The sequence below is a fragment of the Endocarpon pusillum genome (assembly GCF_000464535.1).
Source record: "Endocarpon pusillum Z07020 unplaced genomic scaffold scaffold7319, whole genome shotgun sequence".
Lineage (NCBI taxonomy): Eukaryota > Fungi > Ascomycota > Eurotiomycetes > Verrucariales > Verrucariaceae > Endocarpon > Endocarpon pusillum.
The window spans coordinates 1,939-15,707 of NW_006916647.1; the positions used below are offsets into that span (position 1 = coordinate 1,939).

The window sequence follows — 13,769 nt, forward strand, 5'->3', positions numbered from 1 at the left end:
GCCTGTATGGATAGGCCCCTCGTGATCCCAATAAACCTTCAATTGTTGAATATTTTTAGCCTTGCAGCCGAGTTTCTGAAAAAGCTCTCCCCAGCGCGTAGCAGAGGATGCACCAGAGTACGCGTTCAGGAAGACGTGGGGTTGGTTATGTAAGCGCAGTCATTCTTGTTAAGCCACCAGAGGAGGTAGTCCGGTTGGTGGAGTAATGAGGAGAGAGGTGGTTGAGAAAGACGGAGTTTGGAGTCGATGACACTATTGGATGAGAGAGAGAGAGAGAGAGAGAGAGAGGAGAGAGTCTGGTCACTGATTTATGGCCCATTGGAGAGGCATGGTGTGGAATATGGGGCTGAGGAAGAAAGGTATCAGAAGGTGTGGATCCCGCGTAGGTGTTGTGCTGGCATGGAGGATGGGCAAGAAGGGCCAGCATGTAGTACCATGAATGGATGGATGGATGGATGGATGGATGGGACTTGATGCATGGATGCATGCACACTCTGAGGATGGAAGCAGGATGGATATCGCCTCCATCGCCTCTGCTGTTTCCCGTCTTCACAGCCACGCCAACCTGCTTTCTCCCTCGCTCGCTCGTTCGGTATGCGAATGACAGGTGCGAAGTCTCTTTCTGGTGACCTACACTGCAGCAGGAAGCTCGCTTCACCATAACCCTTTTCCCGCAAATCTCCACCTCGTTTCACCCCCACACCACTTGAGACCGAGGCGGTCCTTCGATCTCTCTACGCTTTTCGCCGACTCCATCCCCTTTCCTCATCTTGACCGAAAAATCCCATATCCCACAACCGTTGTACACACGAAAGAGAGAGAGAGAGAGGTAAGAAGGAGAAGCCGATTTTTCCCCAACAGCCAGACGTGGCCCTGACATGACACGTCTCTCCGAAGCAGCGCACACCTCGCCATCAACCTCGCCTCCCTTACCGACACAGGAGCTATACCCCAGGCAAGGATGCGATTCAACCTCCTCCCAATGGAGATCCAGCTCTACATCCTTAGCCTCCTTGATGATAATATACTTGTCTTCCTACAACGTGTTCATCCATACCTCGACCGCCTGATTGGCAGCCTCATGACGCGACTGTGGGATGGATGGTGGACGTGGAAGCCGCCGTTCAAGGATTTGAAGGTTAAGCATCTGGATGAGCATGAGTCCGGGTCGGACGGTACGGGTGAAGACGATTCTGAGACGGACGATTCTGAGAATGACGACTGTGAGATCGACGACTATGGCTATTAAATGGGGAAGGGAGGTTCAGATGTAATAGCTGAAGAAGGTTCAGGGGGCAAGGAAGAGGGTGGTGAGGCGGAAGAAGCAGAGCAGGGCAGGTTCTGACGTAGGGAAGGATAGTTTTTGGGCAGATGGGGGGGGGGGCGATGGACCTGGCTGGAAAGTCGAATTGCTTTGGAAAGAGTTGCCAATACGATCAGTGCACCTAGGTCAGAGTTATAGTGCACAAAAGCATGGCTGAAGATCGCCCACAAGGTAATACGCGGAAGGAAAGGTGGTCCTAGGAAGATCGGTGAATGAAACCACGACGAGGCATCACCAAGTCCCAAGGGCACATACAATTCCAAGGAGTACTCCAAGATCATAACTGTTCTCTCGCCGTGAGATATTCGTGCACGTCTCTATTCTTCTTCGAGTTGTGACCTCTCCTGCTTTTGACCTTGATTTTCTTCTGTAGTAGGCAGCCCTCAGCGAGCAAACACATCTGCCTATCTCTTGTTGCTGGTAGAAAGGCTGCCTCACGAACTCAAGCTGCTCGTGCCGTCTTCACATCACCATAAAACCTCATGTGAACTCGATCTCCGACGAAAAAGCGTGTGAAGTGCAGATCAACATTCAGTGGTACGCCATCTGACGAACATCACTTAGAGACTGCTCGTTAATACATGCTCTTGTCGATAGTCATCTTCCGACCAGACCAAATCATGGACCACGACTCATTTTTTGACAGTTCGCAGGCAGAATCGTAAGATCTACCTTACTCTCCAGAGCCAACAAGTCGAAATCGAGCGCTGACACAATCTCTCGCAGTTGCAACATGCCGGACAGGATGGACACCACAAAGAAGAGTCTCACCTCACTTCCTGATGAGCTCCTCCTGGACGTCGTCAGCTATCTTGATTCCAAGTCTCTCAAGAATCTGCGAAGCACATGCGCGCGATTCGGGCGATTTGTCAACCGAGCAGACATCATCAAGCGCGAGAGGAAGGAGAAGCTATCACGACGTGTGAACAGAATCTATTTCATCAACTGGATGATGGGCACGGAAAACAGTCTAAAGGACATCGAAGAGCGGATTGAACAGCTGATCGAGCCAGCCAAAGCTTATTGTGAAAGGCTGATTGCGATTTGCAAGGACAAGGAGGATCTCCAAGGGGTGGAAGAGTTCACTGCATACTTGGACAATCAAAGGATAGCCGAGGCGACCTACCTACTGAATGTCTGGATTCTCCGTTTCGTTATGCAGAAAGACCCAGCGGATCAAGCAAGACTGGGACGGACGGTGGATGGTTCGTTGCGCCGAAGAATTTCAGACATCAAGCGGAGTATCAGAAAGCTTCTTGGACAGGCAAAACGTCGAGGGAAGTGCTACATGAGAAGATTGGGAGCCCGACGATCGGAATGAAGATGCGAAGGCATGGCGAGAAATGTACCAGTCTTCGTGAGTAGGGTCCAGGTGGTGCTCAAGAGGCTGTGATGTTACCCATGCAACTCTCCATGGTCGGACATTTGCTTGGCCAATCATTGTTGCAATGAAGCACTTGCTCGTGGTCCTGGCCATAACAAACCAGTGCTAGCTATTCTATCCAAAAAGATTCAACTTGGTGGTAGATTCACTCCTCTGCTTCAGTCAACCGGCACAAAGCTGCGCAATCCTCTCTCTTTACTGCCTGGCCCCTCCTGTGCGCAAGCAAGTAAATACCACATGGGTCGAGATCGGGTGCATCGTCTATGTACATCGCAGATGCTGAAGCCGGCTGCACTGTGGCTCAGATTCAGAAGCCGCAGCGTTATAGGTTCATCTTGCTCGTAGTAACACGTAGATAGACTGCTGTGGATGGATCCTGATCTCCAGTTGAATACACGTTATATACTCAGGGCAATACAAGGCAAAAGCGCAAGCGAGAGCCACCTCTTGCCTCACGCCCAAAAGTCGGCCATTACAATCTCAACTTCGTCTATCTTGAGCCGTTTCGTACTCCTCCCGCCATCGACAAACACGGTCAAGGATTGGTGGAGCGTGCCCGTCTATCGAAGGGCAATGACCAAAGCTCAAATGCAACTCTCGATGCATTGCGCAAAGCGCTTGAGAGCCATATTTCTGGTAGACTGAAAGCCACCTGGTACACTAACAAGGTCGACAACAATTGGAGCAAGCAATTAGATATCACTGATTAATCATCCCATCGCCTTATCGAGGTGTCCGGGATGGGCATCTAGAACTGTGGGGCGAAGAATTGAGGGAATCGTTCTCAGAAGTCCAGTGCTGTCTAACTCTGCCGGCCCTCAAATCTCAACGACTGACGACAAACCTCGGACGCCGACCGATGTTGACCTCTTGAACACGCTTCCTAACCAGCAACCTCTCCTTGATTGTCCGACTTTCCGGACTTGCCTTGGCAGGTAACCACGGAGAAGTTTCACCGCGTAGGCCTTCGCTGGAGATCGTGCGATATGTGATACCATCCTTGGTAATGTCTTTGGCTCTTTTCGAGGCAGGACGATTCGATCTCGATTTCCTTTGCGCGATAGAAGTGACTTTTGGCTCTGTAAAAGGCAAACGTTTGTCACTACCAGCCTTGAGATTGCCATTATGCGGGATCAGGCTGGACACTGGCTTCTCGTGCTTAATGGCTTCTGGCGCAGCGGTTTTGAGCTTCGGCTTCTTGGACTTTGGCGGTTTGGGAGTGGGAGCATGAGGCAGGCTCTGTTTGTAATTTGTACTGAGCGTCTCAGGAACACCATCGTCATCACTTGCAGCGTCCGGATTGTCATCCAATTCTAGTTGAGCATTCGCAGATTCGCGCTCGCCGGCTAGAATCGTACCCTTTGAATCTTCGCCTATTTCGGACTCAGGGCTCTCACTTCGAAAGCGTTTGTGAACAGCACGGCGACCCTCAGCTACTCCCGAAGTACTTTCACGGATAGGAAGTGGCTGGGCTGAGTCCAGCTGCTTGCTCGCATCAACAGCTCCGATAGCACCGTTCTCAGCAAGCGACGCAGAGCTTGGAAGCTCGATATCTGTCGGAGACGGGCGAGACTCCGCACCAGCACTACCCTCCGGCCTCAAAACCGTAGGCAGACAGTCCTCCCTTGGGCTGTTGCTCTTAGCATCATCCATACTATTAGTAGATTCTGCTGCAATCTCGAGCTGTTTCCGTAGAGCCTCGGATTCACCATGCTGGAAGTGAGGAGAAAGCTCTGGATGCCGTGAATCAACATCGATGGTACGAGAACGGAGGCTCAACACATTGAGATCCTCGACTGCATCTCCTGACACCATTGTGGCTTGAGTGACTTGTGGACTTTGTAGGGATCAGGAAGGTGGCAGCAATATTTAAATTGGATGTAAGGGGAAGCTACGCCTCGCCCGTGGGCCTTGAATTTTTCGGCGTGGTGGAAGACCTATCGGCACATCTTCGGGCCATAAATCGAGCACGCCTAATAGGGGAATTGAGGAATATAGAAGCAAGAAGAAAGATATATACTGGATCGATCAAGAGATACTATCCGCATGCTGAGCACATATGACTACATACTTATACCGCTTTCTTCCCTTGCGCTAGCGCTTCGAGGCTCTTGCTCTCACCCTTCTGATCCCGTGTCTCTGGTAAGAAATACCTCGACACCGGAGCTCCGATGGCCATAACAAAGGCAAGGACCATCAATATCCAGCCCAGCGATCTGCGTTTGCCAGCATCCTCCCCTGGAAACCGTACATGAGCGATAAACGCTTGACCTACAATGCTCCCTAATTTGCCAGCCGCGGCAGAGATGCCGTGGCAAGTACACCTGTACCTCGTTGGGAATATCTCGGCGGGAATGATATAGGTAGTTGTATTCGGGCCAAGGTTGAAGGCAATTTGACATAGCACGTAAAGCATGATGATGATGCCTTTGAAGTCTGAGAAGAGAAGTTTGCCGAAGGCGCCGCCAATGGTGAGGAAGAGAATGGCTAGGGCGATGAAGCCGTAAAATTGAATCGCTTTGCTGGACCAATATTTTATTGCTTTGATGATGAGAAGTGAGCCGACCATCGTGCCAATCGAAGTAAGCACAAGAGACTGTGTGGTGTTGTCTAGCAAGATGTGGTATACGGCTTTGGCGGTTGGGTCGTTAGGATTGTGCCAGAGGTTCTGACTGATTTCGGGGGTGCTAAGTCCCAAACCATAGAAGGCGAACTGATAGTGTTAGCTTCTAGACTACTCAGAATAAGATGAATTGACATACATCGAGACAGAACCACGTGGACGAGGTAGCTACAAGATAGATCCAATTCTTCTCCTTGATGAAGAAGTTGTTCGCATCCTCCCAAGATGCTTGTGGCGGTTGTTGCTCGTTCAGTGGCACAGGCTCCACGGTATGAGCGCTTAAGGGGAAGGATCCGGTACGCATAGTAACAGTACTTACCCCATTGCTGTCGATTTGGTCATCAGTAGGTGCCAACGTTGGAGACGGTAGTGTATGCGGGCGACCACCTGCATTCAGTGTAGAGCTTTGAGTCGGTACGAGCCCTTGGCTGCCGTCGCGGGCAGGCCTCGTATCTGGAGAAGGAGAAAGAGAAGGGGAAGGCGAGCCTTGGACTGTGGACTTCGGTATTGCGTGCTCAACGGGAAGTAAAACTTGCGAATTCCGTCCGTCTTCTAGCAGCTCCTGGCTTTGACCGAATACATCGCCATGGTAGTATTCTTGTGTATTCTTGGACGCGCTCTTAAACGCCCCGACAACATCGAGCAGATAGCGAGGACTCTCGGGGATGGTTAGGCGGAAGAAGAGTGCTACCACCGCTGGTAACGAGCCAAAACCGACAATCCATCGCCAGGCACTATCAAGTGTTCGTATGCACACATCGGAGCGACATTTATCGTTGTCTGTTGGTATGAAATTGTGGGATGCCGTGATCACCACAAGGGAGACAATCATACCCGAAAGTTGACCGATGGGTTGGCAACAGAAGACAGAAGCCAGCATACGAGTACGATGCCTCCGAGGAGCGAATTCACTACAGATGACAGCACTGAGAGGATAGTCCCCCCCAATACCTTTGTAAATGGATGAGCATAGGACATTCAATGCAAGGAGCGGGAGAACTCCTACCTATGCCCATCGTAAAGCGCCAGAAGAGGAGCCAACCAACGATGTCCATGCTTTTTCTCTCGCCTGTTGCACTCATCGCGACACCAAGGGTAGCAGAGATAACCACAAGCAGCTCCAGACCATACATTTTTCTTCGGCCATAAATATCTGCGAGGACTCCGAAAAGTACTTGGCCGATCAAAGTCCCGGCCAGCGTTGCACAAATCAATGCCGTCTCGTAGCTTTGTGGGATCTCGCCGTCCCAGTAGACAAACCCCAGGATTGGCAACACGACATTAACTGCAAACAGATCGTAAGCGTCGGTGAAGAAGCCGACGCCGGCAACAAAAACAACCCATTTCTGGAATGAGGAGTGGTCGATAGTCCAGTATACATAGTTCCGCCGACTAGTTATTTCCTCATCATCAGCGCCTTCAACAAAATCTTCGACGCCTGCGGTAGCCTTGTAGAACCAGCGACTCAGATTCATTGCGGTTCGAAGACCGTGTCGCTCAGACAACGGCTTTGCAAAGGTGATTGACACGAAGCCGGTCTCACGCAACGCAAATCCGAGATATGATGGGTGTCTACTTGAGCACTTGGGAGACGTTGATATATATCCATAATTCTACACGAACGTCAACAGCACGGACGCAGGGAGAATTTTGGTAATGATCAAGTCTTTTCACAGCCTTGCGAGGCAGCACCGCACAGATTTGGAGGCGAAGCAAGCTGTGCCATAGCGCTATGAATCAAGTAAGACACGCTTTGGCCTCGCTCTATTCTGGTAAATCATTCCTTGAGACCTCGGGGCCCTTCGGCCCTATCGTCACATTTCACTTGCGTCTTGGAGCCCCGACGGAAATCGAAACAGCGTCCTCTAGGGACAATTGTCAAACGAAAGGTCAACGAGGTTCTTGATGCCCGGCCATCAGAACAGGTTGTTAGGGGATCCGTAGCACTTAGCGTGTATATTAGTTGGATAAATAGCTGCCCTCGAAGAGGTTCAAAGAGGACTAATGAAGCTAGTCAATATCTCTTCACCAACAGTGAGGCTGAGCAGCGCCCCTGCTCCGGTGAACCAGGGACGGGCATTCGGCGAGCTCTCCACACGAAGTCCTTGACAGAAAACCACGCAAGTCGTACTACGGTACCTGGCATAAGTATTCGGAGTACGGCGCTAGTATATTTTGCACTAAAACAGCTTCCAAACGTAACGCCTAAGCCTTGAGCAGTTAGATGGCACTGATGTGACCAATTGACATGAATAATCATCAAAGAAGCTTGTAGATATTGCTGTGGCGCTGTATCCGAACTAGCTGCTACTAGCACCGTGTTACGAATACTTATGCCCCTTACCGTAGTATAGTACCGCATTAGTGTGCATTTATTGTGCATGAGGGGTGTCATGGCTCCGGCCCCTGTTCAAATTCCTTTGCCCACTGCCAGCAACGTGCTTCCAGGCTCGCTACCAACTGGTGTGAGCAATATGTGTATGTACAAAATGCGAATCTATTGAACCCAGAAGTCTGAGAAAAGTATGCCAACATGAAGTGCGCTCGCTCAACATCAGAAATGTACCGTTTGACTGGCTGGAATTCCTGTTTCAGCTCTGCCACAAGCTCAGGAACCTCTCCCTTTCTGCCAAAGCCATGAACTCAATTTTTATCCATTGCAGCTGTGGAGCTTCTTCTGTAGAAGTCCGCAACGACCGATCACTCCTTGTACCGGAGCCGATACTACTCCCTGAGCTGGCCCTTTCGGGCTTTTTACTAAGTTTCTGATCTAAGAAATTTAGCCGTACAGTAGGGTTTTTCTTGTCTATCTGGAATTTAACCTCAAATGAGGTTTCTGAGAAGCACAAGTCAGCAAAGAGACCACAAAAAACAGAGATATGGTAACGTACTCGGCTCTTGTATGTATATTTTGGGCGATCTTCGTCGGCTGTTGGTGTAGAATAGGATCAATGGTACCCGTGTATACCTGTCTCTCCATAGACGCAAGGTCTGAGTGACACACTCTTTTTCCCTGTTTGATTCGACAGATGTTATATCCCATGAGTCCTCAAGGTCACACCCATAAATCAACTCCTGGAATGCTTTGTGATCTGCAGAGTTCTGAAAGACGTATCTCGGCTCTCTCTCTGCACTTTCGGTAGGATGCGTTACCTTTATCAGCCTATGATTTTGTGGTTCTTTGAATGTCACCACGTTCTTCGCTTGGGGGTTAGCAACACTGTGCGATGTGTGAGGTACAGCTATCCCAAACGCGGGTAGATCATGGTAGAGATATGATCCATCTGCGCGCTCAGCTCGAAGCGACAATCCACAGTCCCTTGCTCGCCGACGTTGGCTGATCTTGCAAGACCAGGGTCTCTGCCAACCTTCGCAAGTAACTTGGGCCTCGTTGCAAAACGAACTCCAATCTATGGCCGCGGCCGGCAGTCGGATGCTAGGAAGCCTTGTGCCTGTATCAGGATCCCCGGCTGGGCTGCCGAATAGTGGCGTTGTCACAGCAGTGCTGGGACTAGTGCCTTGCCGGGTCATTGGTGAAGATGACTCCAAAAGCGGCGAGCTCATCGAACTTGCTGAGGGGCGAGGTTGAGGTGGAGCTTGACTGGCCTCTAAAGTCGGACTGAACTTTTCGATGCTGGTCCTTGTCCACGAACGGCCAACCGTGCCCACTGAGTGGGGTTGAAGGGTAGGGCTTCTGGAGGCATGTAAACTGAGTCTGGACTTCGGGCTGATAGACATATCTGAGATGCCGCTATCATTGGTATCATGGGTATCATGGGTATCACGCCTGGTAGCCTGCCGGATGACACGCCGGTTGTACTCGCGCTTTGAGCCGTTTCTGGCCCGCTCCAGTATATGCTCGACCTCTTGAAGCACTGTTTGGAGCATTGTCAAGTCCAAATCGATCGTTCTGGCTTCGTCGCTTTCGGGGAAATCCAAATCGTTTTCAACCGCACTGTTCTGATGTTGCGAGTCCAACGAAGCTTGTTCGTGCTTGAGAACATGAGTAAAGCCATCAAGCTCTTTCGCGACCTCGTCTAGCTTTAGCACCACCGTACCGTCTGTACAGCAGCCAGCTCCGAGAATCTGCGCAGTGGCGGCTTCAGGCTCCTCAGTGATACTTCGTACCCTCTGCAGCCGCCTCAGCTCGTTCAAGGTCTCCTGAGTATTTTCGATGATCTTCTCATGCACAGCTCTTCCTTCGAGTGATGCTTCCCTTTTGCCGTTAGTGTACTCTCAATAAAGTCAACGAAGACCTACTTACAAGGTCAGGTAACTGGTATAAAGCCCAATAACATGCGCATGACCGTGTACTGCGGTGATCAGCCTGCTAATGGTGCCTCTCTCCTCTGTCGTCCATCCTATGGTCTTGAAGAACTTCGCGACGGAGTTGCGACGGTCTCCAAGGACTGAGTATTTCGACAGGAACTCCTGACATTCTTCAAGAGTAACTTTGAACTGATCGTGCCCGAAATAGAGATTTTTGCCATGTTTCTTGAGCAGACTATGCAGCAACTCGAGGCACGTGTGAAACCTTCCGAATTCATCACTAAGCAGTTGAAATTGGCGTGATGAGTTCTTGCGCGCATCGTTAAAGGCCTGGTAAATTATATAGGAGATCTCAATGAGCTTGAAAAGATCCCCAGCACTCCATCCGAAGGCTGGCATAACCATGACGTGTTGAAGAATCTATGTTGTCAACAAGGACTTATGAACTGAGCTTCGACGCTGCCTGATCATGAGAGAAGTCAGCCGGGATGGGCATTATTTCTCCCACCAGTTTGAGCCATGTTGGCCAGCGCCCCGCCCTATTCCATTGCAAGGCTGTGGCGGAGTAATTAATCAAAAGGCCGTGACTTCCCATTTGCACCAATCGCATACACTCAATGTGATGCCTAGCCGAGGGTCTCCTCGTGCATCTCTGTTGTGATTCAGAATTCTTTATAATCAAATGCCTCGCTGATCTTCATGCATCACTCTGACAAGGTACGCACGGAGATTATTTTTGGCTTGACGATTTCATAACACATTAGATAATCTTCTGCTTACTACGGTATCAGGCCGAATTTTTGTACTCCCCCACTATGAAAAGGCTACTACTCATAAATAAACCTACTATGTAAAACTGGGTGTAGACGCCCACGTCATGCCCAGATAGGACTAGTTTCAAGTCTGATCTGCATCTCATTGGTGTTTGACCACTCGTTGACATCGACTCAAGCACATCAACAAGATACCTAGTAAGTACAGCATCCTATGTAGCACGTCTGATATAATGATGAGCAGAATTTGCAGATCTTGTAGAATTCGCCAGAATATGCTGGTAGAATAGCGACAGGGATGTTGCCAAGGATATGTATGTACCAAAGAGAGCGTTTTGTACTACGGTACAGAGTCGTGCACCAAAAGTAGTAGTGCAAATACGCTAAGGATATATGTGCCAAGAGGTGCACTCTTGACAACTTGGATCATGTCATTTGACTCGTCCCCTATAAGCTTTAGGCCTGCTGACGCCTTAAACAGTAGGGATTTGGATGACCTTTGGCCCCTAGGTGTTTGATTTTGGAGCTAGTATGCCCTAGAATAGTGGTTGTTTAGGGGACAGAGTAGTGGCATTTCCTTTGGCATTTAGGCTCGCTATAGGCTTCAGCCCCTGGAATGCTTAGAATGACACTACACCAATAAGTGTCAAGACAAATTTATCTTTTTATCTTGGTAAACTCTCTCTTAGCGTACTTGCACTACTTTTGGTGCACGACTCCTTACTACTAGTATCCGTGGCCCAATGGGTGGATCCCTCTGGGACCCACTTGCAGGGGGTACCCCCCTACAAGCCAACGCGCGCAGCGCGTGGCTGCCACCGTAACGAGAATATCACCGTAACGCGAATTTCGAATGGTACATTCAACTTCAAATGGTTATAGAGAGCTCAGAAATAGCCAAAATAGGAAATCAGTAGTCAGTATCTTCTAGAGGGCCATTTTCAATAGTCCACTGCAAATTTGCGTTACGCCGACGCTCATCATCCAGCTCTTTTAGTAGGGTTTGTTCCCGCTTCAGGGCCCTTTGCAGCTGTGTACCCCCCTCTTCTTCACGTTGTTTAACCATATTTCGGGCTTGTTCTGGGTATAAGACCCCCCCATTCTGTAGCTGACGTTGAGATCTACTCCTTCGTTCTTTTCGTTCTTTTTCAGCTGCAGTATATGTTGCTAAATCCTTGCGTATTTGTGTGGCTGTTTTGCTCTGAATAAGGGCTCCTTTGATGAATTTCTCTTGTAGAACTTTTTGACAGCTTGGAGTTGCGTTTTGTAATTGAATAGCATGCTTTTCGAGAGATCGAGTCGTTAGAGGCGTGCTAGTAGGCCAGACTTGAGCTTCTGGAGGTGTAGAAGGTCGAGATAGCGAATTCAGAGGAGGAAGAGGTTGATACTCTTTGATTTTTTGGAGCATAATAGCTGGGTTATAAGGAACAAGTCCGCATTCTCGAAAACCAGCTAGAATAGAGCTTTGTTTGAACGTCATTTGACGGATACTTTGAATAGCATTAAGAAATTCGATCTTATCGAATTTGCTGCATCCTTTTCGAGTTGCTTAATCTACAGCCTGCGCGTGCTAGTGCTTATAGGGTTGAAATAGAACAACGTCAAGTGGCTAAAGGATATAAGAGGTATGAGGAGGCAAGGCGAAAACGTGGATATTATTGAATTCGCAGAATTCGAGGATCTCTTGCGTAAAATGACTCTTATATCCATCACACAGTAGGATACGATGAGCTCCTATACGCGTTTGTCGACTCTGACGTTCAAAATGCCGGATATACTTATACGTAAGTTCATTATTCGTATATCCACTCTCTGAGAGGCCAACAAGGACTTCTCCTTGAAGCTCATGATAGAAACGCTCTAAATGGACCTTCCCTGGCAGAATCAACATCTGATTAATAACAGCTCCGCCAGCACTGATAGCTTCGATAGCTGTTACATAGTCACGGTTGTTATCTGAGGGTAAGTAATGCCTCTTTGCGCGTAAGGCAGTAACTATCTACTGACTCTTCCCTACTCCTATTCGAAAGCCTGTTTCGTCGAAATTCCAAATATCTGCATTCTGTACAGAGTATCTCTCTCGAAGCTGTCGAAAACGCTCAAACCAGTTTGATAACACCTCTGGATCATGAGCAAGCTTTCGTTTGAGCTCTATAGGCTTTTGCTTTACTCTATAGAGCTCAGGATGCCGATCTAGAAAGCGTCGAGCCCAATGTTGGCCTACAAAAGGCGCAGAAATATTATTGGTATGATCCTCTGCGAGAATAGCATTTGCTACACTGCTGATCTGATCATACCGCACAGAATGGCCAATTTCATCCAAAGACTTGATGTATCGCAAAAGAGAGGCCTCTTGTATTGCTGATAGCTTGTGATTAACAGGCTTTCGAGACGTACGAGGTCCTACGCCCTTGATTCGACGATATAGACGATTCTTATGCACCCCAAGTTCGCGCGCTTTTGCTGCAATGTTCAGACGCTCCCCATCCTTCTGCTCTGCAAGGAGCTCTCGTACGCCTTTGGCGACTAAGTCATCGATGTCTGCGTTCGAATTCGGCATATTGTGGAGGAGCTATACTCAAAAAACTACAATGGATATAGGGCCAAGAGCGAAATTCGCGTTACGGTGATATTCTCGTTACGGTGGCAGCCACGCGCTGCGCGTGTTGGCTTGTAGGGGGGTACCCCCTGCAAGTGGGTCCCAGAGGGATCCACCCATTGGGCCACGGATACCAGGCATAAGTATTGTTAGCGCGCTCTAGTCATAACAGCTTGGAAATGCCAAGATAGAATGCCACAGAATTGCTCGATTAAGACTAGCCAATTCTATTCAGATCGATTGTGCATTCTATTGGTATCTGCCTGGCACCTTGCTGACATTGATTCAAGCAGCTGTACGGAGTAGAAGATAAACTTCTGATAGAGCATTTTAAGCAGCTGTTATAGCCTCTCGTAGAGCATCACAACTCTGGAGACTATCATCATAATGCTCTAGAATCCAAGCCTTTATCCAATTCCAAATAAACCCGTAGAATCCAAGCGAATTTCGTCAAACTCGTTGACGACGTAGAATAAGATAGAATAAGGCTGGTAAGCTTGTACGAGAACAGTTAGCTTACAGATTACATAAAAACTTTTACACCCGGGTCTCTATGGTGAAAGACTTTGAAATTCTTCTAATTGACTGCGTGTTAATGCACCTATCAACTCTTGATGCTTACGTGAGTCTTTCTTTGAATAAATCTTGATTCAGCAAGCTTTTTGATCATGTAAATATAGTAACACAGAGGCCACCAAGACGGCAACTCCGTACCACGTCGTTTGCTTTTACAGGCATCTCGCCTCTTCTATTCAGCTTTCTTGCATGTCTCGTTTGTTGGGGTCTCAAAGTTGCTA

At 48.8% G+C, this 13,769-nt stretch overlaps 4 protein-coding genes across 4 annotated transcripts; 2 read left to right on the forward strand and 2 right to left on the reverse strand.

Moving 5' to 3' along the window:
- Positions 1-961: 961 nt before the first annotated feature.
- EPUS_08654 (uncharacterized protein) lies at positions 962-1,345 on the forward strand (the record flags this gene model as incomplete). The annotated part of the gene is made up of 2 exons (XM_007807931.1): positions 962-1,223; positions 1,293-1,345. The coding sequence occupies 2 exons, from the start codon at positions 962-964 to the stop codon at positions 1,343-1,345; spliced, it is 315 nt and encodes a 104-aa protein (XP_007806122.1).
- Positions 1,346-1,944: 599 nt separating this feature from the next.
- EPUS_08655 (uncharacterized protein) lies at positions 1,945-3,418 on the forward strand (the record flags this gene model as incomplete). The annotated part of the gene is made up of 3 exons (XM_007807932.1): positions 1,945-1,985; positions 2,051-2,529; positions 3,096-3,418. The coding sequence occupies 3 exons, from the start codon at positions 1,945-1,947 to the stop codon at positions 3,416-3,418; spliced, it is 843 nt and encodes a 280-aa protein (XP_007806123.1).
- Positions 3,419-3,533: 115 nt separating this feature from the next.
- On the reverse strand, positions 3,534-4,523 carry EPUS_08656 (uncharacterized protein; the record flags this gene model as incomplete). Its single annotated transcript, XM_007807933.1, has 1 exon — positions 3,534-4,523. One exon carries the CDS (start codon positions 4,521-4,523, stop codon positions 3,534-3,536), a length of 990 nt encoding a protein of 329 aa, XP_007806124.1.
- Positions 4,524-4,779: 256 nt separating this feature from the next.
- EPUS_08657 (uncharacterized protein) lies at positions 4,780-12,933 on the reverse strand (the record flags this gene model as incomplete). The annotated part of the gene is made up of 7 exons (XM_007807934.1): positions 4,780-5,421; positions 5,471-6,282; positions 6,338-6,944; positions 8,121-8,167; positions 8,223-9,547; positions 9,596-10,020; positions 12,598-12,933. The coding sequence occupies 7 exons, from the start codon at positions 12,931-12,933 to the stop codon at positions 4,780-4,782; spliced, it is 4,194 nt and encodes a 1,397-aa protein (XP_007806125.1).
- Between the last annotated feature and the right edge of the window lie 836 nt (positions 12,934-13,769).